We start from the raw sequence: 27,833 nt of genomic DNA on the forward strand, positions 1-27,833 counted from the left end.
GATGGGCAACATGACAGCTCCCCCAAAGTGTAATTTGTTTTTATCACTACTGCACAGAATCTAGCTCTCAATGACATCACTTTAGCAAAATGGCAACGCCTGTAACTCAGATATTTTAACCTCACTTCAGCATAGAGGAGGTAAGTGTGGTTAAGCAGTGGTGTGTCGTCCATTTTTATATACAGTCTATTACAGTCCAAAGTATTTAAACTTGTTGACAAAGATGTCTCTGGTAAATCTCACGTCTCTGAAATGTCCTGTACGGTCAGCCGTGGTATGAGTCCCATCTGAGCCATTTTTAAAGATCAGATGAATTTGATGCTGGAGAAGTTGAAGGATGGCAAGTGTGAAAACACACACATCATGTATAGTGTGTATGATGTCGCAGATGTGGAGGTTAATTTAACAATGTTTATGATCATTATCTTTACATAACTTGCCAGTTAAGCATGTTAGAATATTTTGTACTAAGTGCTCTATGATAAAACATATTATCATTTAAATCATCATTCTTATCATTATGTTATGATGTCAAGTACCCATGACAGAGAGAGCAACAGAGAGCAGCTATATTCTTAGTTACATAATGCAATTCCTTGTAATTCTGTGGTTTATCAGTGAAGTCAGTGGGACAGCAGAGGGGATCCTGTGAATGCTGACAGCTGCAGTCTAAAAGTTAGTGGGTCAAGTGTGGGTTAAACATTTGATACGTAGATTTACGACATACACATGTCTGCTATCAGAAGAACAGGACAGGTAATTTTTTTTGGACATGACTGATAGGGACATATTACTTCCATCTGTTGTGATCTACATATGCATTAAATCGAGGACATCACTGCTCCAAGCCAAATTACATATAATCACCTGTGGTAGTTGACAAAAAACCAACAAAAAACAGTAATTATCACTGTGTATGAGAGGGCAGTAACGGTAGCTACATTAAAGCCAATGCGAACCCAAATCACCCAAAACTTATTTGCAATTTAGGGTCCTACATGCATAGTAAAAAGTACCAAAAATGACCAAACATTAGCCTCAATCCAAATTTGAAATTAATTTTAGTTTTTTTTTTCCACAGTTTCCTGAAGCTGGGTTGATTTGGAAGTGGTTATCCCCTATATTACCTAATATGGATAAAGCCAATTGAAAATTCATAGTCAGCTGTCAGTTGAAACTATTTAACATGCCAAACTGAAATCCCTCAATGCTTTTTTCAGTTAGGTATGTTCAGAAACACTCAACCTGAGTGTCGGAGCACACAAACTGCACTGTTGGTAGATTTGGAGCACTATTAGGATGTACCGTTTGGTTATCCAGAGCAGCACACTCTGGGAGTGTCACAGCGACTCTGGATACTCTGGCATCCCTGGCCTCCCCATAGTTCATTGATTCCTGTTAATGGACACCTCACTGTATCTGCCACCTGTGTCATCACCTCTCTTGTTTTGTCTTACACAGGCTCCACCCTCTGCTGGACTGTTTGGGAAATGCTCTTCTAATCACAACAAGAAAGACAAGAAAAACTCTTGTCTTCTTCTCTCTAGCAACAGCAAGCAGCACACTGATTTGGGTGTATGTTAGCTGTGTTTCTCCTCACTCACTATCTCTCTCCTAAATACCCCAGCATATTTTTGTGATCCTTGAAGACCCAGGGTCTTCAGTGTAGTGGTTTGATGTTATGCTGTGTCATCGAGCTCCACCAGTTCTACCCAAAGAGTCCAGTAGAGGACAGAGCCTTTGTGAGATAGATGAAGGTTACAATGTTGTAACTGTAGTTCTATTAGCTTAGGCAGAGCCCTCTACCTAGGGGCCCTGTTACTGCACCACTGCTAGCTGGAGAGAGTGAAGCGTGCATAAAGGTGGGAGTCCACCTCCCTATATACTATGGGGTTCGCACGTATTTGAGTATGTGTTGCCTCCCTAACTTTGCAGTCAGAAGGGCAACTGTTGTTCTGTCCTCTCAGTGCTGTGATAAAGAATAGAAGAGGCACACACTTTGATCTGATGTTATCTTCACATCCGGAAGGTTTATTCTTCCAGTCAGTGGGAAGTCAGTGGGACAGCAGAGGGGAGTCTGTGAATGCTGACAGCTGCAGTCTGAAAGTTAGTGGGTCAAGTGTGGGTTAAACATTTGATACGTATTGTAAGAGACATACAGATAGAAGCTGAGGATCACGGTGTTTGAGTGTGTGTGGGTTCGGGGTGGTTCCCACGGGAGTGGGCGTGTGTGTGTGTGTGTGTGTGCGTAAAGGTGCGCGCTCACCGGGTGGTCCAGATGAGAGAGAGAGTCAGGGTTGGCAGCCGTAATTTTTTGTTTACCGCTCTTGCCATTTTATTCACTCATTCATCACATTTTTATCAGTTAAATCCGCTGGTTTCCGTTTCTTCCATATATCGAACTTGTAGCGCTGTGATAGCCTGGTGTTTTCTGCACAATAAATGCACGGAAAAGCATTTTGGATCTCAGCGTTATGTGTCATAATAAACTATAGCGCGTCACACAAATACAAATCCAAGGATCCAACCTCAAACTCTCCGGCGGCTAACGTAAATGTTGGTAGCCGCAACACGTATACATATCTATTGTTATGTATACAGCATATATTATACTGTTTTACACTGTGATACTTCCTTCCCATTTCTATTTCAAAAGGCCAAAGCTATGCTAAACTTTATGGTTCTGTTTTGTGTTCTTATAAAATATATATCCTGGCCTTTTGTGCCCCATTGTTGGATTAATCAGTTTAATAAAGCGCCAAAAAGACGTTGTTATTTTTTCTGTTGGACCTGAAAAAGCAGACTGTTCTCACATACTGTTGTTATGTTCTATGAAGAAAAGTAATAAGGTGGTATTTCAGGTAATTTGAAAAAGCCATAATTCCCAAAACTGCAATGGAAACACCTTCTTGGCTTTTCTAGGTCACATGATGCTATGGCCATGTGCCTGTCAGTCAGAACTGGCTCCCTCATGATGCAGCAGGAGCTACAGGTGGTGTTTTAACATCACATAACTCTGCGTGGCTGCAATAGAATTAAAGCTGCTCATGTTTTGAACATCCATCACCATGCTTTTTGGAAAGTTATCGTCGGAGAACATCACTCAAACATCACTCAAAGGAAACGCATGTCACAATTGTGTTTTATCAACATTTAGAGAATATCGCTAGAATTTTGTGCAAATTTGTAATGGAAATCCGCCAAGAAAACTGAGAGAAGCAAAAAGTGCTCATCTGGTTTATTGATCAGCACCAGAGAAAAATATAAACTGTCAATAAGCCTACAATGAGTTCTCCCACACATTCACAGTGACAGTCCTGTCTGTTCAGACCTCAATGTTTCCATGTGGCCTGAGTCACTCTCTGTCATCAATGACAGCTCTGCAAAGCAATAAGATTGGGTGGAGTTTATTGTGAAAGATTAGACCGGAAGTTATGATTCTTCTCACTTGACGGGGTGTGCGGACTGTAAAAGTAAGTGATCAGGGAGGCGGGCGCACTGAGTCGATGCTGCCGCTCAGCAGTGGAGTCAGAGCGTCTCTGCGGCGCACAGGAGAAGCTGCTGAACCTCAGGAATATTTTACTACAGGACTGGACAGCACGGCGTCTTCAGAGGAACACTTTATTTATGGGAATTAAAATCCGCCGAGGATGACTGATGACCGATGAACACAAGGTGAGACATGAAGCAAACCTTCTCTTAAGGATTTTCTGCGTGTTTGGTGCAGCGGAATTTCTGCGCTCTTTGTGTGGCATGTCTCCCATTAGGGTAGGCTACATGTTGCTCAAATATATATATAAATAAAAAAAACAAAAAAAACCCCAAAACAACAGCTATAACTGAATGTGCTGCGAGTGTGAGCGCAGACACAGCGTCAGTCTCCACACTCAAAACACCTCCTTCTGACTTTTAATGTTTATTCTCAACAAGTATGGTGCTCAGTCGCGAGATCCAGACTGAAACAGGCTCGGGTGTGATGGATCAGCTGATACTACCCGCCGGATCGCCTTCAGGTGGGCACAAAAATAAACACTGTACTGTTAAACAGTGAGGATACCTCTAGGCTTTCTTCGCCCTGAGTTTAACCTCTCAGGTACAAGGGGACACCGAAATGAGAGTAAGATGTGCAGACAGGTTGAGACAAGGAATACTGTCAAAATATGTTTTTTTTAATGTAAAAATAATTAAATCATATGCTGATGTACAGGGAGAACCTCGTAATTGGTAATTAATGAATTATTGGAGTCTCACAGAGGAAACTGCTTATTTGTATATATATTCAATATTTAATTACAATAGTGAGGTGTATTATGCTCTGTTCATATGGGTCTTATCTTGAGGTCAGAGGTCTAGGGATGATTACGTCTCGGAGTCAGATGAGTAGAATATTGATACTAGGCTTACATGATATGGACTGTGGCCCTTGGGGGTTATTTTTGTGATTAAATACAATAGGTGAGGAATGTTCACTGATGAATGTGTAGATGCTTGTACCTATATAAGAGACATGCATGAGTTGTAAGGGAGAGATTCACATTGGTCCCGAATCTTCTCCCAGGTAGACCATGGTGCCTGGTGGATGCTGAACTTTGTTGTAATGAATTAATTCTTATGCAACCAAGTCGGTGTCAGCGGCGGTTCCTTCATCAACTACACATCATCGCTTCTTAAGAAACAATGACAATAGTTATGAGCCTTTTAAACCTGAAGAAACATCACTTTTCTGGTTTTACTTACAGCATCTTTCACAGGAATTTGTATCTTTGAACCTGGAGCAAATTGGTATGATTCCTTAAAACAACAACAACAACAACAACAACATTGGGAAAAGGAAATGAGCAACTCTGTAAAAAAGTGTTCCGCAAATTGCAAGAAATTATTAAATGTAAAAAACTGATTTTGAAAAATGGGGGAAAATGTCAAATGAAAAAAAAAATAAAAATCTGGAGAAAAACTATATTTATAATTATTACTACACATTCAAAAAAATGTTACAGAATTATTATATTATAAGCACTTTTTAATTTCCTTGGTCTTTTGTTTTTGTGTCATTTGTGTCATTTGTGTCATTTGGGTAATTTCTTCTTTTGTTGCTTTTTGCCTCCTTCCCATGATTTTTAAAGAAATCAAGTCCATTTGCTCAAGTTTCAAAGGGTTAATAGATATACTTGTCCTTTCTCATATGCATTTTGAAACAACAGAGTAGTATTGCAGTGGTATCTGCTACAATCTGGAACTGCATATTTGATGACGGTAGCAGAATGCAGAAATGGCCTTAATGCATTGCTATAAGAAGACGAAGATGATGTACTTTATCCATCCCGGGGGGAAATTCAATTTTTTTCGCTCTTGTGCACAAATGCACAAACAGACCTATACATGCAACAAATAGAGGAATGTCAGAGTGAAGGGGCTGCCCATGAAGAGGTGCCCTGAGCATTTGCGGGGGTTAGGTGTTTCCAAGCCAAGTCCCTATGGACTGACTGAGCTACTGCCGCCCCATTACACCGATTATTAAATACATTTTTTTTGTTATAATCTATGGTAAGGCAAGGCAGCTTTATTTTTATATCACATTTCATACAAGGTACTCAACAGGGTACTCAACATGGTACAACAGGGTACTCAACATGCTTTACAGAGCAATAAAATATAAAAAAACATAATAAAGTACACATATTTACAATAAAAGAGTAAAGAGATAATATATAAAATGTAAGATTACATGCTAAATGATTTAAGAATTAAAATTAAGAAAAAGTACAGACAAAAGGTCTAGGAGATAGAAAGGTTATTTTAAATGATTTGAAATAAACAAACCTAGGATGCATTCATGCATTTCATTTTTTATGAGGCCCACTGTGACAAATCACTGTTTGCCTGAGAGAGCCTTACAGCGTACGCCATCCCTCTGTCCATGGACCCTCACCACAACTATGGAAACCCCCCCAAAAAAACTCCTTTAACGAGGAAACCTCTGAAGAGCGACTGAGGATAGATCCCCCCTCTAAGATGGACAGACATGCAATAGATGTGGTGTTTACAGAACAGATCAACAAAAGTACAAGTACAATAAAAGTACATTAGAGATCTAATTCTCCATGTTAGACCTCTGATGAGCAAACTGGATACATATAGTCTAAGTAACATGGCAAGTGGACTTACTGGTCACCTGGGAGGAGCAGAGCTGTGTGTCAACACCAATCAGATTTAGAGCCTGATTATGAACATCCATTATGGAACTGCTCTGCAGCTGCATTCACCAACAGCCTCGAGCTCAACTAATTCCTTCATTCTGTAATGGACTTTTAAATCCTGCATTTTTTTTCAAAAACATATTTGCCCATAAGCAATTCTAATAACATCAGGAGAAAAAAAAAGATGCTCCATCATGGGGATTAACCCCTCAACACCTGGATTAACATCAATTTTCTTGTAGTGCATTTCAGGAGCAGAGTTTGTATTAGCACAGTGAAAGTGTTTAGTTTTTAGATGTATAGATTTTCCACCATGTTGGAAAACCATGTTGAACAAATGACCAAACAATGAGAGGAAGGCATGAGAAACAAAAAAAGAAATGACCCAAAAATTTCCAGGAAAATTGAAAAGTGCAAGAAACTTACCTAAAAATAATAAAAAAAAAAAAACCCAAACAAACAAAAAAATAATAAGAAATCAAAAAAAAACTAACTAATTTTTCCTCAACATTTTTTCCCCTAGCCTTTTCAAAAACCTACTTATTTCTTGCAATTTGTGGGACATTTCTTACCAAGATGCTTCATTCCTTTTTTTTTTTAATGTTTTTGAAGAAACCACACCTATTTGCTCAGAATTCAAAGGGTTAAATAGTTGCTCAAAGGGGTCTGAAGCAGCACAAGAAAATTGATTTTTTGAATTGATTTTGAAAGGGTAAATTCAACATGTATAAAATGGTTATCATAGCTGTAATAAAAACAGACAGAAAGAGATTAGTTGCTGAACTAGAGTTATGAAAAATGAAACTTTGATGTTAGTTGAAATTCAATTTCTTTACTTTTTAAAAGCTTACTGAATAATGTCTTATATTTCAGAAGCAGATCATCGTCAGCTGTCAAATATTGTAGAGTAAAAAGCACAGCAACATGGTAGCGCAGAAGTATCCCCTGGTATATGATAGAAACATTAAAAGTACCTCAAAATCTTGAGTAAATGTACGAATTTACACTCCACAGCTTTATACCAGCAGATATTCATCAGCATGCCTCTGGAGCTCAACACTTAATCCCCTGAGGAAGATTTTCTAACAAGATGGAGAGAGACACTATATCTAATTCGGACCCATGTCTTATATTATTGAAAGGGAGAGCAAGTTGAAATGCTTAAATTTTGTATTAGGAAAGCTGATCGACAGCTAAAAAGTTGCAGGTGGTCACTGTAATTTAATCTGCAGTGACAGTGTGTGCACAGTGCTCAAAATAGCATGTGAATGTGCATGGTAGTGCATGTAAAAATTGAGCTGTGCACAAAATTCTTTAGATGCACAGCTGCTTGTATGGTACAATTAAAATGATCTTTTTAAAAAAAATTTCTGTTAAGAGATAATATAAGAGAAGTCAATTCCAGATGCACCAAATGCTCTTAACAACCCCAATCTGCTCTGACCAGATGTGCTCAATGATGAATCCCACTGATCATCCCCTAAACACTATATATAAGGGCAGGTTCAGTGCTATGTGCAAAGACTCTGGCACATGGACCAGAGCCATGGCACCAAAGAAGGCTATAAGAGGCAAGAAGAAGAGCTTCTGCAGTAGTGAAATTTATGTTTTGTTAAATAAATAGAAACGAAGTAAAAGTAAGTGTGATTTCAGGGAAATGTATTGAAGTATTAAAAGTAAAAGTATGCATGCAAAAAGGTTTAAATAATTGAATAAATCTAAATAATTGAAATACTTAATCGACTAAATGTTTCACACTGCATGTTTCACTGCACTTGTATATTTTCATAGTTTTTGTTTGTGCACAAAAATCTTAATTGTTAAAGTAGTCATCTAACAATCAAACATATTGGAGTATAAAAAGAACCATAATTCCCTCTAAAGTCTTGTGGAGTAGAAGTAGAAAGTGGCATGAGATTAAGATCCTCAAGTAACGTTAAAGTTCCTCAGACTTGTACTTAAGTACAGTAATTGAGTAATCGCACATGGTTACATTCCAGCTCTGCTCAGCAGAGGGACGCACAGTAACTGAAATTTCAGTAATTGCGATCAATGCACCAAGTGTAGCAGTATTTCTTTAGCCCTGAAATGTAATAATCCAGTCATTATAATTACTCTAGCACACAAATTAAATTTAATGAAATTTATAAACACAGTTTTTTTTGTGTTCTTCAAATATAACATTTATTTTTACTTGTGTTGGACAACAATTTGTGGCCTGTGAAAACAAGATATTTTTCTCTTATCTTGGAAAGAGTGCTCTCAACCACTCGTAAAATGTTCTCTTACTGAAGAGAAGAGCAAAACTTAGATAACATTGGTGAATCCCAAAAATCAATGGGTACTAACAAAATAAGAACAAATCCTGGATACAAGCAAAAATAAAAGAACATTTGTTTGCATATCATTTCTTGCATAAGGCCCATCATTTTTTTCACTCGGTCTTGTTGAATATGTGACACCACCACAGGAGTTCTAAGATGATAAAAACAATTTTGTTTTCTGGGAAGTACAGTGGATTTCTGCCCAAAATGTTCTTATGACTCTATAAAATCTGAAGTAGTTTCACAACACATTACTGCTAAAGGAAGGACAGATCCAATGATTTATTAACACATTGCAAGTTTTCTGCTTTTTAACTGTCATATATAGACAAAGTTATTGAGATTGTTTTTGAGAAAATCGAAGGGAAATTTAGCTCAAATACATGATAACTGTTACAACTGGTGAACCAGGAGAAAATGGACTCAAACGCACGACTCAGAAGACAGTTCTGGTAAATAAGAAGTCTTTACTGGACGAAACAGCTTTGGTACACACAGGATGATCAATTGAGGCAAAAGTATCCAAAAGGGGCACGGCGGAGGCAAAGTCAAAAAACAGGCGAAGTCCAAAAAACCAACAAAGAGACACAAGGGAAACAAAAGGCTGGACCGTCGACACACAGGGAGGCTAAGACAAACTGGCACAGAGAGGAAACAAGACACACACTAAATACTGTGGTGAGGGGAGGGATAACAAGGCACAGGTGAGCCTAATCAGGGCAGGACAGACAATCAGACACAGGTGAAGCCATCAAAAGGGAGGGAAAACACACAGGGGCAGGAAGTGAAGTGATCTGAAATGAGAGGAGATGTGAGTTTCAAAGTAAAACAGGAAACAACATGAATGAATGAAAACAACCTAAGAAACCTGAGCTGTGACAATAACACATTGAAAATATTCTAATATTTGAAGTGTCATGATGAAGAAAATGTTGCATCACTCAATGTTGGATATCTTTGCTTGGATACGGCAGTGGTGGAAGTACTAATACATCAAATGATGCACCCTGCAGTAAATAATTTAGTGCATGTAATTTGAAAAGGTTACATGCACATGTACACAGAAGAAAGTATTTTAACCCTTTGACCTGGAGTGATATTACTTTCGTTGTGATACTTTCAGACACCTTTCACAAGATTTAAACCACTGAATGCTCAGCAAATAGGTTTGCTTTCTTTCAGAAACATGGAAAAAAAAGCAAAAAGGAACTTGGTATTTTTGATTATTTTAGAGAATTTTTCTACTTTTCAAGCAATTTATCAGGTCATGTCCTTATTTTTTTATTTTGTATTTATTCAGTTTTTCTTTTCCCTTCTTTGTGTTTGATTGTTTTGCTAATTTTCAACTAATTTACTTGTACTATTTACTAATTTCTTGGTTATTTCTTCTAAGGTTGCTCATGACCTTCTTCCCATATTTTTAAGAAATTGGGCCAAATTGCCCAGGTTTCAAAGGGCTAATCTCTGATGTCAGCCTCAGCTAATTTGATGACCAAAGAATAGCTGAGTTTTTTTCCCTTTTGAAGTCATTAAAATGTCTGCTTTTATGTGCAGTACCAGTGGTTTTGCTTTAGGCAAATTCTGAGAGAATTTCATCATATCATGAGAGAGGCCTTTGATTCTCATCGCATTAAATCAAAGTATGAATGCTTCATTTACTGTGAGAAAGAATGATAGAGACCATTAAATGTTGGTTTTCCTTTAATGCTCCCATTAACTAAAGAGTTGCTTAGAAAACATCAAACATGTTAGTTTCAAATAATTTATACTGAGATGGTGCTATAGAGCCTCTGCAAAGTCCATTATTTTATGCCGTCTTTACATTTTTACACAGAACCGAACATCAGCAGCATCGTTTCAGTATGTTATTTTAGACAGAATGCTGGCATTGTGGGATCAAAAGAGATATGACTGGCCTGACATGTAACACAACAGAATCAGCCTCTAATGTGACATATAACCAACAATAATGGCATAACATGACAATTTACTGTGTCAGTTATATGGTGGTTGATGTCATTGTCTGGTCAGAGGGTAAGGGACTCCCAAAGTCCCAAAGTCTCATCTCAAGTCTGCATATATTGCCGCTTAGTCAGTGGTCTACTTACTACACTCTAGGTATCCTTTTGCGTCTGCTATTGACATTCTGGGATGCACTTTGATGCTAAGATGTCAACAAAAGCACATGGTGGGATTACACTACAAAAGCATGTGGCTTTGGCAAATTCTTAGGATTATACAACAAGGGTACAGATGGTTAGATTATGGCAAAAAAAAGCAAATGGTGAAATGTAGAAGAAGAAGATGGGAAGCAAACACAGACCTCCTGGGTGAAAGTCTGAGGTTTGTTAGACCTATACACTACCCGTCCCGTGTATGCTCCTTATATTATGTCATTACTAGAGGCCTTTCTACGTGATACTGTCCAGCAGTGTATCATGCAGACGTGACAGGTTCTGTCCAGCTGCAATATTAGCAACAGGTTTAGTGCGGTTTACTGCTATGAGCTGCATGTTAAATCCCCTGCAATAGGTCACGCACATAACACACCGTCAAAACAACACAACACACGTCCTGCCTGCTGTCCTTTTACATAGACACTGTTTTAATGGCATTACTACCGCCTTGCCGGCTTGAAGGCAAGAATTCTGTCCCCCCATTTCACCATTGTACCGTTAGCTATATACCAGTATTCAAAAACTGTCTCAACCTCAATTAACGATCACCAGGTCAATGTAGTCACCACAAGGGGGGGTGGGCTAAAAGAGCACTGTTGGAAATCTCCAACCATGTTTAATGTTCATCACATTTTACCGTACAGATGGATACAGCAAGATGATGATAATTAAAAAGGATGGATTTTAAACAAGGTGATAAAACACTGCAAAGGCATTAGATACAAGAAACAAAAATAACAACAATGAAGGAACATTGTCATGAAAGGATACCCTATGTACATAGTTACTGTCTGGTCCCCCTGTTTTCTTTTTTTTTGTCGAATGTCCAACCACAATTCCCAGAAAGTCGGGACGCTGTGTAAAACATAAATGAAAAACAGACTGCAATGATTTGCAAATCTTTCTTGACCTATATTAAGTTAAATAAAGTACAAAGACAAGATATTAAATGTCCAAAGTGAAAACTTGATTTTTTTTTTTTTGTAAGTATACACTCGTTCTAAATTTGATGCTTGCAGCAAGCTGTAAAAAAATTGGGACAAAAAGGTTGGGATGCTCAAAAAACACCTGTTTAGAATATTCTAATGGATAATGCTATTATTATTGAATATGCAAGGGACATCCTCAAAAGACTCAAGCAAGGGTGATCAAGATGTAAAAATCTGTGTGGACACGCAGTCCAACAGTTCAAGAATGTTTCTCAACACACAATTGCTTTAATGTTTTAGAAAATCATAGACATCGTGTCCTCTGGACTAAAGAAGAAAAGGATCATCCAGACTGTAACCAGCTCAAAGCTCAGAGCCAGCAGCTGTGGTGGTATGGGGGTGTGTTGGTGCCCATGCCATCATGAGTAACCTTCATATCTGTAAAGGCACCATGGATTCTGAAAGGCAACATATGCTGCCATCCAGAGGAGGTCTCTATCATTGACATCCCTGCAGTGAGACAATGTCAAGACCCATACTCTATATTTTACAACAGGGTGGCTTCTTAGTCAAACAATTCACGTACTAGACTGGCCTTGCTGCAGTCCAGACCTGTCTCACATTAAAAATGTGCTGCACATTATGAAGCACAAAATACAACAACAGCAACAGAAGTCGTATATTAAACAAGAATTGGAAAGATATTTAATATACAGTATAATATGTACATATAATAGTTTTTGAGGGAAAGTATTTTGTATTTTAGGTCACAAGTATACACATGGAAGCCAGAGAAATCCTTCCCCTTTAGATGTTTGATTGGCAGAGTGTGTGAGTGTGCATTCTTGCTTGTATGTGTGTGTGTGTGTGTGTGTGTGTGTGTGTGTGTGTGTGTGTGTTTCTGCTAAGATCGGGTAGATGTTGCTAAAGCACTGGCTTCAAGCCCTCTTTTGCAACCACAGAGTATTTCACTGTGCATTCGACTGTCATGGTATTGACAGGTACTCCTTAACAGACTAATTAAATCCTCAGGAGAAAAGCCGCCCTCCCTCTGACAACATTACGTCATTCGTCACATTTGAAGCATTATACTCTGTAATCCACACATCTGTTTTTTTTATTTTATTATTAATTTATTTTATGTGATCATGCTTGGTGTTTCATGAGTTTAACCCTTTGAAACCCAAACAAATTGGCTTGATTTCTTTCAAAAACATGGAAAGAACAAGAATTAGTAAGAAATTAGTGAAAAGTTACAAAAAATTACCTTAAATTAGCAAAAACAAAAAAAAGAATGGTAAAATAACAAAAACAGGATATTACCTGAATAAGAGCTAAAATTAAAATTACAAATAAATGCAAAAGCACAACCTCACTTACTCACACTACCACCACTACCACTGTTACAGCTGTTAAGTCTGGAGCTTTAATCACTGTAAGCTCTCCTGTTCATATATTTACAGCATTTGCAAGTCGCAGTGGTGTTCGATGGTGCAAAATGCAATCAAATAGTCCTGGTGTGGAGCCTTGAAAATGCCCCACTGTGACACTTTTGTCTGTGTTATCACTGCATTTTTCTTTTTTAACACATTTGTCTCTGTGTCACACGATAAACTACAGCTTCTAAGAAGAACTGATGACTCATGTTGCACTGTAGATTGAACAGACACATTAAGAAAAAAAGCATGGTGTCTTTCCTATTGTTGCTAGAGAACGAGTCAGTGAGTGAGTGGGTGGAGCTGTGAGTGGGTGAAGCTTTGAGTGGGGCGGAGCTGTGCATAGTGTGAGAGAGAAAGTAAGCACACTGGCATGGTTTTTTGGATGAACAGTGTTATGCAACGGCATATAACACAATATCAATAAATATATGATATTGTCTATATCTATAAACTGCTCTAAAAGATATTGTTATATCGTACATGGTTGTTATATTGCCCAGCTCTACGGCATACAAAAAAACTGCTTGGTGGGTTTTTGCCCCCAACTACCTGGCTTTAGCATGTAGTGGGCATGTCTGTAAAGGGGAGACTCATTGGTACCCATAGAACCCATTATTATTCAGATATTTTGAGGTCAGAGGTCAAAGAACCCCTGGGAAATGACCATGCCATTTTTCCTTGCCATAACTTAGACTAACTCTGTTATGTAGCATGCCTCTCTGAGAAGCTAGTATGACGTGGTTGGAACAACTGGATTCCTCGGGTCCTCTACTTTCATGATACCAGGATCATCACTCCAGCTTTAAAACTCAGCCGGGTAGAGACTCTTAGAGACAGGGATTGAAGCCTGGATCCTCATGATTAAAATATAATAACGCGTTATGCACAAACTTTACCTGCATGGCGATAAACGTGGTAACGCTTAGAACCCTAGTTATGTCTCAGTGCAGTAAGTGAGGAAGCTCTGTCTTTCTTTCTCCCTGCTGGCCCGAAGCTGTCAATGATTCTGACACTTGACTGATAATGAACTGATATGTCGCTTCCAAAAATATTATCAACAAAGCACAAGTCAAAATAATGAAATTGAATGAAAATACAGCTATGCTTTCTTCTGTACCTGTGTCTGTACTTGTGATCAGCCATCAGTTTTGTCTCCCAGGAGTTCTCTATGACTCAGACAAGCTCTTACTGTGGGCCTGCCTTACTTTTTTTTCAGATAAACCCTTTCAAGTGCTTGTTAGGGCTGAAGTCCATGTCCTTATACAGTTTATTCCCTCTGGTGCAGTTCAAGTTGCAGCAGCAGTTTGCTTTGGGTCATTGTATGAGAAGAAATAATGATCCAACCCACAGTAGCCCTGGTGTATGATGCTGCACCTTCTGTGATGATAGTGTTTCAAAGTATCGTCTATCCATGATTTCGTCAAAGAATACCACCTGACCTGCAGCCTGTTGTGAAATAATTCCTTACACATCAGAAATACTTTTTATTTTTTAGAGTATTTTTTTGGCATTTTTGCCTTTATTAGATAGAACAGATCAGCAGTGTGAAAGGGGGAGAGAGAGGGGATGACGTGCAGCAAAGGGCCGCAAACTGGACTTGAACCTGCGGCTGCAGCGGCACGGACAGTGCCATTATTGAAGGGGCGCCTGCTATATCCACTAAGCCACCAGACACGCCCACATCATAAATACTTTGTTGATCTCCGGAGGGAAATTGCGGTTAATCGTAAGTCGCTCTGATTTCAGCATAGAGAATTATTACAAGCAGAAATAAAAAAAACAGCACAAAGTATGTAAAATATATAGTAGGAATACAGTAATAGTAAGCATATTTAGCACTAGTATGTAAATATTTAAAAATATAAGTATGCATAATGTTCTGGGACTGTAAAGTGTGAGAAAATATAAAAGATAAAGAGATACAGTAACAAACAATCAGCACTAGTATTTGAATATTCAAATTAGTGAAATGTATAATGTGCTGAGTGTGTAAAGTGTGTAAAATATAAAACTACTATATATGTAAAAATATTAAATATTTGTGTTATGCTACATTGTACAACAGATACATACGTTAGTAAGAATTAAAGCAAGAATAAATACAATATATACAATATAAGTAACACACTAAATAGAGCCTACATATAAGAGTTGAAAGAATTTTGCACTTTTGAATAATTGCACAGAGGTGTGCTGTTGTTGGATTATTGCACACATAATGCAGTTAAGACAATTACATAAAGAATTAAAGCTGCAAGCAGCGATGAATGGGCCTTCGCATCCCCACGCAACTCAGGGTAACTGGTGTGACTCCAGCTGCCCCAATCTTTAATTGTAGTGTAAGCCAGAAAATGCATGCAGAAAGTTTGGACCATTGAGTAAGATATTTCACACAATGCAATTCACAAAAAACCCCACAAAATTTACATCATCCTGGTCTACATCATATTTAGACCAAACCATGTAAATTGCATGTAAATCAAATGATGATATTGTTACACAGCGTACTTCCTGTTGTCAGTAGGAGCATTGAGTATCACATGTAAAGTTTGGGGCCAATCAGTTATTGCAAACTGAAGTTACAGAAGTTTCCTGTTTTGTGGCGAATACTGCATTGCCAAGGCAACAACGTTCAAAGAAAATATATGATCTTCACAAATGGGAACAAGCAGGCATAGAGTTTCGATCCTATAGTTAGATATTACGTATGGGGTAATACTTCCTGTGGCCACTAGGTGGCGCTGGAGACCACAAAATGCATGTCATCTTGGTCTACATCATTTGTAGACCAAACCATGTAAATGTCATGTAAATCACAGTATAACTATGTTGAGAGGCTTACTTCCTTTTGCCAGTTGGTGGCGCTGTCATTATCAGACTTAATTAACATGTGGATGTTTTCAGGGCTGCACCTTGATCCCAACTGTAAAATCTGGGGCCAATCGGTTGATGCAAAGTGAAGTTACAACAACTTCCTGTTTGGTGGCAAAGATCTCGTGGCCATGGCAACGATGGTGAATTACTTCCTTTGGACGCACAAAAACTGTTGCATCTTGGTCTACATCATTTGTCAAACAAAACATGTAAACTTCATGAAAATCAAAGGATAGTTGTGGTACGAGGCGTCCTTCCTGTTGACAGTAGGTGGCTCAGTGAGTATCATATTTCAGGACATGTTGATGTGTTCAGGGCTGCAGCCTGACCACAACTGTGAAATCTGGGGCCAATTGGTCGATGTAAAGTGAAATTACAACAACTTCCTTTTTGACGGCCACCACTGGGTCTCCATGGCAACAGCGCTCATGGAAAACCTATACTTCAGAGGGAGGCATCATTAAGGTGTTAAAGGTTTTGTCACCAGATTTGAAGTCAATCGTATACAATCTGTAGGAGCATTCGATCAAAGAAGAAAGCATGTAATTTCCATGACATTTCATGTTGCAAGACAGTCATCAAACATGAAGTTTGGTGAAGATTGGACTATGTACCTGAGTTATAAACTACTTCCTGGTTAATGGTGAGACATGGAAATGATTGGCCCAGTAACACCCACACGATGTGACGAAAACTGAAAAATGTAATAACATTTGATGTCCCAGGCCTTCTGAGAGTTTTTTTTAAATTTTGAAGTCAATCGGATGAAATCTGTAGGAGAAGATCGAAAAATTGCAAGCCCTGAAAATGGCCTAAAATACACTAAAATTGGACTTTCAATTCAAAATGGCCGACTTCCTGTTGGGTTTAGGGTATGGGTCCAAGGGACTTTTTTGTAGGTCTTGGGCTGTTACACATGCCTCCCAAGTTTTGTAGCTCTAGGTGAAATGTACCACAGGGGGTGCTTCATTGAAATCTGGAGGGGGCGCTACAGAGCCATTTTTGGTGAGTTTGGGTGCATGCTTCGCCCCTAAAAAATGTGCTTCCAGTTTTATGGCGAATAATTCGTAATTTTGGCAACAGCGTTTGATTAAAACTCAAAAGTTTAATTTCTGTGCATCATTATTAATTTTTTATTATTTTTAAAGTTTATTTTTATTATTATCATATATATATGTATGTACTGTAAATCTTATTCTATGCTGTACAAAAGGAAGGAAATAGTCGTTCCATTTGCATTATCTTTCAAGCATGTAATTGGCTAGTGATAGACATCTTATCCAGTGAAAGCTAAAAGGGTTAGAGGCCTGAGTTCTCATTTTCTACAGATGCCCTTAACGATAGAACAGAACAAGGTCTGAAAGTGTTCAAATACACTGACCCCTCTCCCTGGAATCATGTACAGAGTCACCTGAAAATGTCAGAGCTGATTTCTGTGTGGCAACTTAATGGTGTGTGTCCACAAGTAGTGTTTGTCCTTAGCAGTAAAGGAGTGGCAGGTTGCTGAGGCGCTTCATCCGTTTGGTTTCTAGGATTTTAGGATGTGTCTAGGATTTAAGGATGTTTCAAGTATTTTAGCAAATTTCTAGAATTTAAGGGCATTTCAGGGATATTAGGATTTAGGTATTTTCTAAGATTTAAAGATATTTAAAGGATTTTAGTGCATTTTCAGGATTTTCAGACCCACCAGGCACCCTGACAGTGGCCAGATTTGGCCCACGGACTGTTGAGTTGAGTATCACTAGGGTAGGCTATTCATTGTAATTTTGTTGGTACTTTTGAATGGCATTGTTTTGTTTGTATGTTGCCTAATTTTGGAAGTACAGTTTCTTTCGGAGGACTAAAAGAATCAAGGATTAAAGGAAAGCTTCTTTTGTATGGTGCTATATTGTGTTGTGATTGGTAGGACTATCTATCTTTTAAATTAAAATATTCAACCAATGGAAGATGGATGAAAGAGTCGGATGATTGATCGATGCGATCAGAGTTACTATGGGAGACAGGGAGGGTTAATTAATAAGAGAGGTGCAAGGATGGCCGTTGTCACGGTTGTGCAATCAAAGACAGTTTGGGATAAATATCTGACAGTGTCAGAAATTTGGGATGAGAATCTCACAGTGTGACTGCTGTTGCCACCTACATCCACTGACCAAACAACAGAAATGCAGCATGAAATGACGCACTGAACAGCCTGACACTGCTGAATGCCAATAGATGCTAATACTTTGAGCTCTCGTTGCAAAATTGGCGTGCAAAGTTGGCCTTTTTTCCCCAGCCATGACCACGTCAACATTCTCCCCCTCCTCTTCTCTAGATTTGTTTAGGACACACATAAATGCCGCTGCAGCAAAGGCTTAATTTGTTTGTTAACATTTTTCTCTACAACGACAGTGGTGTAGATGAATGAGCCCGCTGACGACCCTCTGTTGTATGTCGTAGCCTGCGATTCATTAAGTGATTTCATCGCACAGCCTACACACATCAACACTTCAAAAACACTGTTTGCCTCAGGGGGCTTTACAGCATATGACATCCCTCTGTCCTTAGACCCTCACATCACTTAAGGAAAAACTCCTGAAAAACCCCTGTAATGGGGCACAAAATGAAGAGGATGATGAGGGATCCCTCTTCCAGGATGGACAGACGTGCAATAGATGTTGTAAATAACAATTGAATTACAATTATGAGAAAAAGGAAAGAGAAAGAGAGAGGGGAAGAGAGGGGAAGAAAGGGGAGGAGATGCACAGCAATAATGGAAACAGATGCATTTCATATTACAATAACAGTAGGTGTAAAAAATACTAAATGCACTCTATGATAATATTGTAGGTGTAAGAGTCCCATGCGTATCGTGATGGTGAAGGTGTGGCTCATAATAATGGTCATAGAAGGTTGCGGCAAGCACAAACACAGGTGTGGCTTCAGACAGGACCACAGCAATGGCAAACCAAGACCACGATCGGAGCGAGCCGAGGGTACAGTATTAGTGCAGCAACAGCATGGGCACGACCAAAGGCAGGATCACAGCACCAGCACAGCTATCACCACAATCAGGCGCAGCCAAGATTGCAGCCAGGATCCAGGAAACCTTGGAAACAAGGGAGCAGGAATGCTCTAGAGAGGCAACAGAGTTAGCGTATTGCAGTAAACACACGAGTGTTTTCAGATTGAGGGAGCAAAAGAAGGAAAAAGGAGCTCAGTGTATCATAGAAAGTCCCCTGGGAGATTAACCCGCATCAGCCTAACTAGGGGCTGGTCCAAGCAACCTAAGCCAGCCCTAATTACAAGCTTTATCAAAGAGGAAAGTCTTAAGTCTACCCTTAAAAGTGGAAATGTGTGTCTGCCTCCCTGACTGAAACTTGAAGATGGTTTCATAAAAGAGGAGCATAGTAGCAGAAAGCTCTGGCTCTCATCCTACATTTGGATACTTTGGGAACCACAAGTAACCCTGCGCTTTCAGAATGCAGCGATCTTGAGGGTTGGTAGGGAACTATGAGCTGTGACAGATAGGATGGAGCCTGACCATTTTATGGATTTTAAATTCAATCCTGGATTTTACAGGGAGCCAGTGCAAAGAAGCTAAAACAGAAGAAACATGGTCCCTTTCTTGGTTCCTGTTAGAACATGTGCAGCAGCGTTCTGCACCAGTTGGAGAGACCTAAGAGATTTGTTGGGACAACCAAATAATAGGGAATTACAGTAATCCAGCCTAGAGGTGACAAATGCATGTACTAATTTTTCAGCATCTGTTTGGGAGAGGATATATCTAATTTTTGCGATGTTACATAAATGAAAGAAAGCCGTCCTAGAAGTTTGTTTTATATGCGAGGCAAAAGATAGATCTTGATCGAATAAAACTCCGAGTTTCCTTACAATCTTGCTCAAGGCCAAGGTAATGCAATCAAGAGAAATTACAGCCTTAGAAAAGGAGTTTCTGAGGTGTTTGGGGCCAAGAACAATAACTTAAGTTTTGTCTGAATACAACATCAAGATATTATTGTTTAAAGTCTAGATTACTGATCAGTCTCATCTGGTTTCACAGATAGATACAGTTGCATATCATCAGCATAACAATGGAAATTTACAGAGTGATTTCTAATTATGTTGCCTAGGGGAGGCATATATAAAGAAACAAGGATTGGTCAGAGCACAGATCCTTGTGGCACAGACCTTAGTATGCACGGAGGATTGATCATTGATGTGAACAAACTGGGAACAATCTGATAAGTATGATTTGAACCAACTTAGTGCCAATTAAATGTTCTAGTCTGTGCAGTAAGATTTGATGGTCAATGGTGTCAAATGTGGCACTGAGATCTAATAGGATTAAAACAGAGACCAGACTTTTATCAGAGGCAATCAATTAGTCGTTAGAAATTTTTACAAGTGCCGTCACTGTATCATGATGGACTCTGAAACCCAAACGAAAGCCCTCGAATAAACTATTATCTTTGAGAAAGTCACAAAGTTGATGATCAACCACTTTCTCAAGGATTTTAGAAATAAAAGGTAGATTAAATATTGGCCTATAGTTAGCTAAAACCTCTGGATTGAGAGTGGGCTTCTTTAGAAGAGGTTTAATGACAGCTACTTTAAAGGACTGTGGAACATACCCCGTTAATAAAGACACATTGATTATATCGAATAAAGAATTGTCTATTAAGGGTAAAACTTCCTTAAGTAGCCAAGTTGGGATGGGGTCTAACAGACAAGTCGATGGCTTGGATACAGAAATCAAATTAGAGAGTCGGCAAAGGTCAATGGGGGAAAAATGGTCCAAATAAATTCCAGGACATGTTGCCTTATCCAAGCTACCCGTATCCAAGGTCAGGTCAGTTAAGGGCAAGAGGTGATGGATTTTATTTCGAATAGTTACAATTTTATCATTAAAGAAATTCAAATAAAGTTGTCACTGCTGAGGGCCAAAGGAATACAGGGCTCTATAGAGCTATGCCTCTGAGTCAGCCTGGCTACAGTGTTAAAAAGAAACCTGGGATTGTTTTTATTTTCCTCAATTAATGATGAATAATAGTTTGCTCTGGCATGGCGGAGGGCCTTTTTATACATTTTAAGACCGTTCTGCCAGACTAAACGGGACTCTTCCAGGTTGGTTGAACGTCAGTTTCTTTCAAATCTTAGCAGTTTTTTAACGTTATGGGTGTGTGACTTGGCTAGAGGAAGCTCAGAGAAGCGTGTAAGACTGTGACTCTGCCCCCTGGTCCTAACTCTGGATTGTCATGACTTTGGGCCTCTAATAAACTGGGCCAGATTCCTAGAGAGGAGAACGGCTCCATCCAAAGTGGGATGGATGCAATCCCCCCGATTAGACCAGTTTTCCCCAAAAAGAATGTCAATTATCTATGAAGCCCACGTTGTTTGCTGGACACCACCTCGACAACCAGCAGTTGAATGATGACATGCGGCTAAACATGTCATCACCGCTCACATTGGGGAGAGGTCCAGAGAAAATTACAGTGTCCGACATCATTTTTGAGTACTCACACACTAACTCTACATTAATTTTAGTGACCTCTGATTGGATGTCATTGTCGCCGACATGAATAATGATCTTACCAAATTTATGCTTAGCCTCAGTCAGCAACTTAAATTTAACTTGACGTTGCCCGCTCTGGCCCCAGGGATGCATTTGACAATGGCCCCAGGTGTCATTAACTTCACGTTTTGCAAAACAGAGCTACCAGTTACCACAGTTGTGTCCTCAGTGGGTGTGCCGCTGAGCGGGGAGTACTTATATGAAACATGAAGGGAGGGTGGTGTACCATGGGCTTCTGCTTACCATGCTTTGCTCGAACAGTCACCCGGGGGTTGCTGGGGGACAGCTTGCAGGGGATACGCTATGTCGGTCTGCACCGGCTACAGGGGTCTTTCCAACTACCACAGCTACAAAGGGATTTTCCATGGTGCAGAGCTGCGCATCCAGATCGCTAAGCCTCGCCTCCAACACAGCAAATAAACCACACTTATTACTTAGTACCACTATCACTAAGGGAGGCAGAGGAGTAACTGAACATCTGGCACACCGAGCAGGAGAGAACAGCAAGTTTATTCAGATCCATGTCGCACAGTGTGGCTTGCACTAAACCTGTAACATTGAAAAAATCTCAGTCTTCAGGAGGCTTAAGTCAGTGCTCCACTAGGGATTACCCAGTCACACACTGTCAGGTGTCATAGGTTATTCTACACCTGCATATATGTCTTTGCATCTCCTACGCTACATTTATAGGTATATTCTTGCTATTACCACATGTTTACCTGCTGCCTGTGTGTGTATAAACAGTTTTAGATATCAATGAGCAGCTTCATTGTCTCAGCCTTTTCCTCCGCTCCACAGGGCCTTCCCCACTGATGTCAGTGATGGAGAACGAGACGTGGCCGCACTCTCTGTATATCCCACATTATCTCCTCCATGGTGACCCGTTCGCTTCGAGGCTCTCCAGAGAGGCGGATATCGTTGCAGCCTTTTACATCTGTATCATAGGTCAGTCTGATTGCAGAGATTGCTTTTTCTGCATAAATGGTTATATTTCACTTCTCTCAGCTGAAAGTTACATCAAGCATTGCTGCAGTCAGGCTAAATATTAAGGTGTGTTTTCAAAAACATCTCACTGTGACGCAATGGGAGAAAGAAAAGATAAAAGCCCGTGGCATGCAGTAAACATTGAAGTGACTCTTGTACCATAATATCAGAAAAGATGTACAATTTGATCAGACCACTGAGGGCTTTTCAATGTAATATTTCATTTTACATGTGTGTTGGTTAAACTGTCGAAATGTTGGTGAGTCAGTCAGTACATTTACATAAGGTTGGAAAAAGTTAAATTATTGTGGTAGTTTGAGTAGAACTGCACTTTTTAAATAGATTTAAACACGTTAGTCTAACTGAAATCATACTAAGTCAAACAACTCAAAGTCAGACCAACACACCTAGATAACGCTGTTGGGGGTCGATTTTCTCTTTCATGTATATACCTCAATTGGACCTGAACTGGTCTAGATGTTCTGAGCATGCTCCATAGACCCCGTGCCGTCTTTGACTCAGAAGTCAAACTGCATAACTTTGTAGAAGAAGCCAGGAAACACAAAAGAAGAAGAAGGAGAGAAAACAAAACAAGGCCAAGGTTAAAAGTAAAGCGTAGAGTACGTACAAAATGTGAAATGATTAGACTTTGGAATCGTTTTATTAATATATTGTGTAATAGGATCAATAAAAGTTTTTCTTTAGAGTAAAACTTTATGCTGTCTTTGGAGTAGCTGAATTACATTACATTTATAGAAATAATCCACCATGTGGCATGAGCACAATAAGAGAAAAGTTGCTAGATCTGAGGAAAAATGGTTTAATGACATCTTGTTAAAACCCAAATTACAGACATATATTCAAACCAAGCATAAATATGTCACTAAATTTTATGTCAAAACAAACTGAACAGAAGTCAGAGAACTTTGGTCAGTCAGTTATGAACAGAAATCCTTCCTTTGGCTCTTGAAGAGGAAAATACTGTGTGAACTTAAAATAAACCCTGTTTTCTTTTATATGTCCCTTCTTTGATGAACACCTTTGATGTTTTGTAGTACTGATGACAGTATTAAATGATAGTTTACTTTTAATTTTAAGAAGCTGGCCACTTTTGTGGCTAAAACGTGGAAGGAACATCAGGATGATTTGTTTTGTTAGTATATTATTGTAAAGCACCTACTTCGGTTTTTGGTCTCTTTGTAGTAATGATGGTGTCTTGTAAGCCTGTTTGGGCTGGGCATATTGTTTATGCATGACACAATAATATAATAAAATCAATCAATAATGTACAGCACCAAAAAGTTATTAATTTTTTCTGAGTTGGACATGCAACCCATTTGTTGTTTGCTGACACGTTTGGTATGTGACGTAATTGGAATGGTTTCTAGCGGTTTTAAACTGGACCCAATAGCAAGACCACAAGACAAGAAGGAAGAGGGATCAAAAGGAGTTTATTGTATTATTTCAGCATGTGAATGAAGCAGGCTGACTGAAGTGTGGCTGGGGCTGGAGCTCGGAGAAGAGAGGCACTTGTAACGGAGAAGATGGAATTGTCATGAACAAATAACACTGAAGAATCAAACTGGACCCCCCCGAAAACAAGATGGTTCATCTCAAGGGGGGTTTATCCTACTGAATAAACTTGCACAACAAACTGGAAGAATGTTCACTGAAAACAACACTGAAGATGAGCCACTATGAAGAGCAGGAACAATTTGGCAGCATGGAGGAGACAGAGCAGGTTTTTAAGCTGCAGTTGATGAGTGTGGGTCAAGCAGCAGGTGTGCATGCAGAGCTCAGCAGCACGAAGCCACGCCCAGCGTCTGACAGCCACACAAACAGCAGCAGAAAACACGGCAAAATGTACAGGAAAAATGTATTAAAAAACACACAATATTCATACTACCACAGTAAGAGGTCAAGAGGTCCAATAGCAATTAGCTGAAAGTTGGCATATCTCCACCTACCACGGTGGAGTCTGACATATATTCTGCCAATAAATGAATTCTCCCCCTCTGCTTGTGTACTGGAACAAAGACAGTAGTCCATTTAAATGACCTAATGGAGCAATAACCACATCTTCACTTAACTGTGCATGGAAATATACTGAGTGAAGTGGAGCTGTGGCTCCACTAATCAGATGATCAACAACTCGATCTGCAGCTCCTCCAGTCCACATGTGTCAGTGTCCTTGGGCAAGACCCTGCTCCTGAAGGCAGTGCTCACAGACGGGAATAAAGTTTGAATAAGCGCTTGCTAGATTCTTATGAGGTGCCTTGTTCAGCAGCCTCACATGCTTTTGGTGTTAGATTGTGACACCAAAAGCCATCTTTTGCCGATGATATGCCGGTAGGCAGCATCAGCTGAGAATGCAGCCGGACAGAATTGTTTGCAGAGTAATAATACGCCACTGGACAGCATCTTGTTGGACGGCACCTGCTACGATACACAGCTGGATGGCACCTGCTGCAAATTAAAACACAAGGTAATATAAGGACAGGGTTCCAACGGTCATGGAAAACCTGGAAAAGTCATGAAAATTCCCAATCACATTTTCCAAACATGGAAAAGGTATAGAATAAGTTAAAATCATTTAAAAGTTTTGAAAAAAGTCATGAAATTTTGTTGGATGTGATAAAATTGTTACAGTACTGCCCTGTGGATGACCTTCCACATTATGTAGCATAATGACAAATACATTTTCTGGAGCTGATGATGTAACCTTGCTCCAACATGTGTCAATGTGTGACATTTTGATTAACATCACGAATGTTTCTTTATATTTGCTCTCCCTTCTGTGTCTCTCCTAAATAGTTAGTTTGTAGACTACCTGGCCAGCCTTTTCTATTAATTTTGCTTCTGTCAGAATTATGCAAATTAGTTGATTACATCATCTAGCTACTTTTGGGAGAGCCAATAGCTACTTCCCTCACAAAGGAGTTGGCAACACTGGGTGTGACTGTATTGGAAGTGTACAATGGTTCCTAAGCAAATAGGAATTCTGCAACACCATGTATGTGTGCTGTATGAGATGAAAAATAGTACAGTATGTCCTGTGGCACATAATGTCCAGATGGAGGCAATAATGAGCAAAAAGTATGAGAGATGGACAGTTAAAAGAACTTTGAAGGGAAATTATGAATAATAAGCAGATATTGTGAGCAAATATCATGAGGACAGATTGATTTTCTTTAATCTCAGAGGAAAAAAGTATGTGCAGAAATTTTTGCTTTCCAGTTCTGTAATTCATACATACAAAGTAACATGTTCGACAGTTTTTTAACAAAGAATATGGAAGTCAAAGATAACAGCAGGAACAGGCATAATCCAAAGCACATTCACATATTTCCATTCAAAATCTAAATAAACCTGAATTATATTAATTTATATTAGACTGTCCATCATTGGACACCTTTTATTGTTTAAGTTGCAATGCATTAACAGTTAGCTATACATTGGCAAGTGTGCAGCTAACTGATAGCAGCTACAGTTAAGAAGTACTTCTGAAACTATGAACAGTGTAATGTCACAACTGAATTAAAAAGTGAATTTATTGTAGCTTTTTTATTTATAAGGAGCTATGTGGACAATAAAACATCTCCAACAACCTCTAAACATATGATTAAATATGATTGAGTAATTGTTTAATATTATTTTCCTCTAAATTGGTGCAAACAAATGTTACATTCCAGAACAGAAATGATTTAGTAATGTAATAAATGTAAATCAAGTTACTTACAATTCCTGGCAGCTCAGCATAGACAGGATTACAAATACGGTCATTGTTACAGTGTAAGTTTAGTACTGAATGTTATTGCATTCCCTATTAACATGAATAAATTAAGACCACATTCTTAAAAAAATAAATGAATTAAAAAACATCAAGGTTGATTTTTTTTTACACCCACCTTCACCTATAAAATTTCTGTGAACGCAGAATAAAGAATAATACATATATCAATAAATGTATTTAAAAACAACTACTACTACTAGTAGTACTACTACTACAACTACTACTAATAATAATACTAATAAATAATAAAGAGATGATAATTACTAAAATACTAATTTCTACAAAAAATACTAAATCAGTCAAAGATGATAATCAACAATCAACCCTTCATCTTTGACATAGTTTAGTCAATGATAGAACATAAGAACAGGCAAATAGATGGCTCTGTAAAATATGACAAAGTGCACATCAGTGGTGAGCGCTTCAGGTTTTCCTGTAGTGTCTTGAATTTAACTATATAATTGAGCATAGGGCCCCAAACAGATTTTAAAAAAATCCTTGACCCCTCAAACTCCAACAATCTCCTTTTACATGCTGATGAGGTTGCAAAGGTAATAGGCTATTATTATTTTTTTCTTTCTCATTATTTGATGACTTGGCATTTGATGACGTGGTAAAAACAAAGCGTGTTGTGTTTGCTGGTGACATGTGACATATATTACTGATATCTGTTACACTGGAACATTCTGGAGAGTCTGGAGTTGGTACGATAGATGAGATGGACAGTCTTAAAGTTGTATTAGATTGAGACAGAACAAGACGTACTGTCTTTTTTTTGTATTGTAGTAAGAGAGGCCTCTGTGAGATGGGGAGGTAAAATGTGCATTCATGAGGCCTGTCTGATTTACAGGAATGTCCAAAATTGACTCCATTACTATATTAAAAGGAACATGGAGAAAAAGACATCATTTAATTTAACAAAGCTACGGACTTGGAAGTTCACTGAAACTACAGAGGACATGAAGACTGTAAAGGCCATATCAGAGCTGGGATGGAGAAAGAAATGGTTATTGCAAATGGGGCTGTGTTTCCAATCTCTGTAATCAAAGGGTAAATCTAAACTGAGAGCACATTCTTAAAGTTGAAGCCATAATAGCTCCGGTCTGAGTGAAAGCTGGCGTGTTTTGCTGCCGCTACTCACCGGCAACTTTTAACACATTTTTACGGTTCTCCAGCCAATTTATGACCGTGCCTCTACTCTAAACTGGGAATTTTAAACCTCCCTTTCTACCTCTGTGCTGCTGTGGCTCCGTGGTCACATGATTGTTGGCTTTCTTTACCCTACCTGCACAGCTCACCGCCCAGCTGTGTGTCATCACCTGTCCGCCGCGCCTTACAATGTCGATCAGCAGGGTCTATATGTGGTCTCTGCTTGTCTGGACTGTCCTGTCGCTCCTCCATCCACCTGTGGATGGACTCCTCCAGTATTCGGCCACGGAGCTCCTCAGGCTTTGCACTCAGCGGTCCCGATCTCCACCGGCTCTACACTTCCACCCGGACATCTCCCTCCTGCCTTGCCGGAGGTACATCCACCGTGGGTCTCGACATGGGTTCCACTTCGG

The 27,833-nt window shown here is 39.1% G+C and overlaps 1 protein-coding gene across 1 annotated transcript in view; it reads left to right on the forward strand.

The window, feature by feature from the left end:
* Positions 1 to 3,567: 3,567 nt before the first annotated feature.
* opn5 (opsin 5) overlaps positions 3,568 to 27,833 on the forward strand; it is a 51,758-nt gene continuing 27,492 nt past the window's right edge. The window contains exons 1-2 of the mRNA XM_042503853.1: positions 3,568 to 3,675; positions 22,293 to 22,439. Coding sequence (XP_042359787.1) covers positions 22,307 to 22,439 — 133 coding nt within the window. The 5' untranslated portion in view covers positions 3,568 to 3,675; positions 22,293 to 22,306. The remainder of the gene's footprint in view (positions 3,676 to 22,292; positions 22,440 to 27,833) is intronic.

This window comes from Plectropomus leopardus, chromosome 16 (genome assembly GCF_008729295.1).
Source record: "Plectropomus leopardus isolate mb chromosome 16, YSFRI_Pleo_2.0, whole genome shotgun sequence".
NCBI classification, from domain to species: Eukaryota; Metazoa; Chordata; class Actinopteri; order Perciformes; family Serranidae; genus Plectropomus; species Plectropomus leopardus.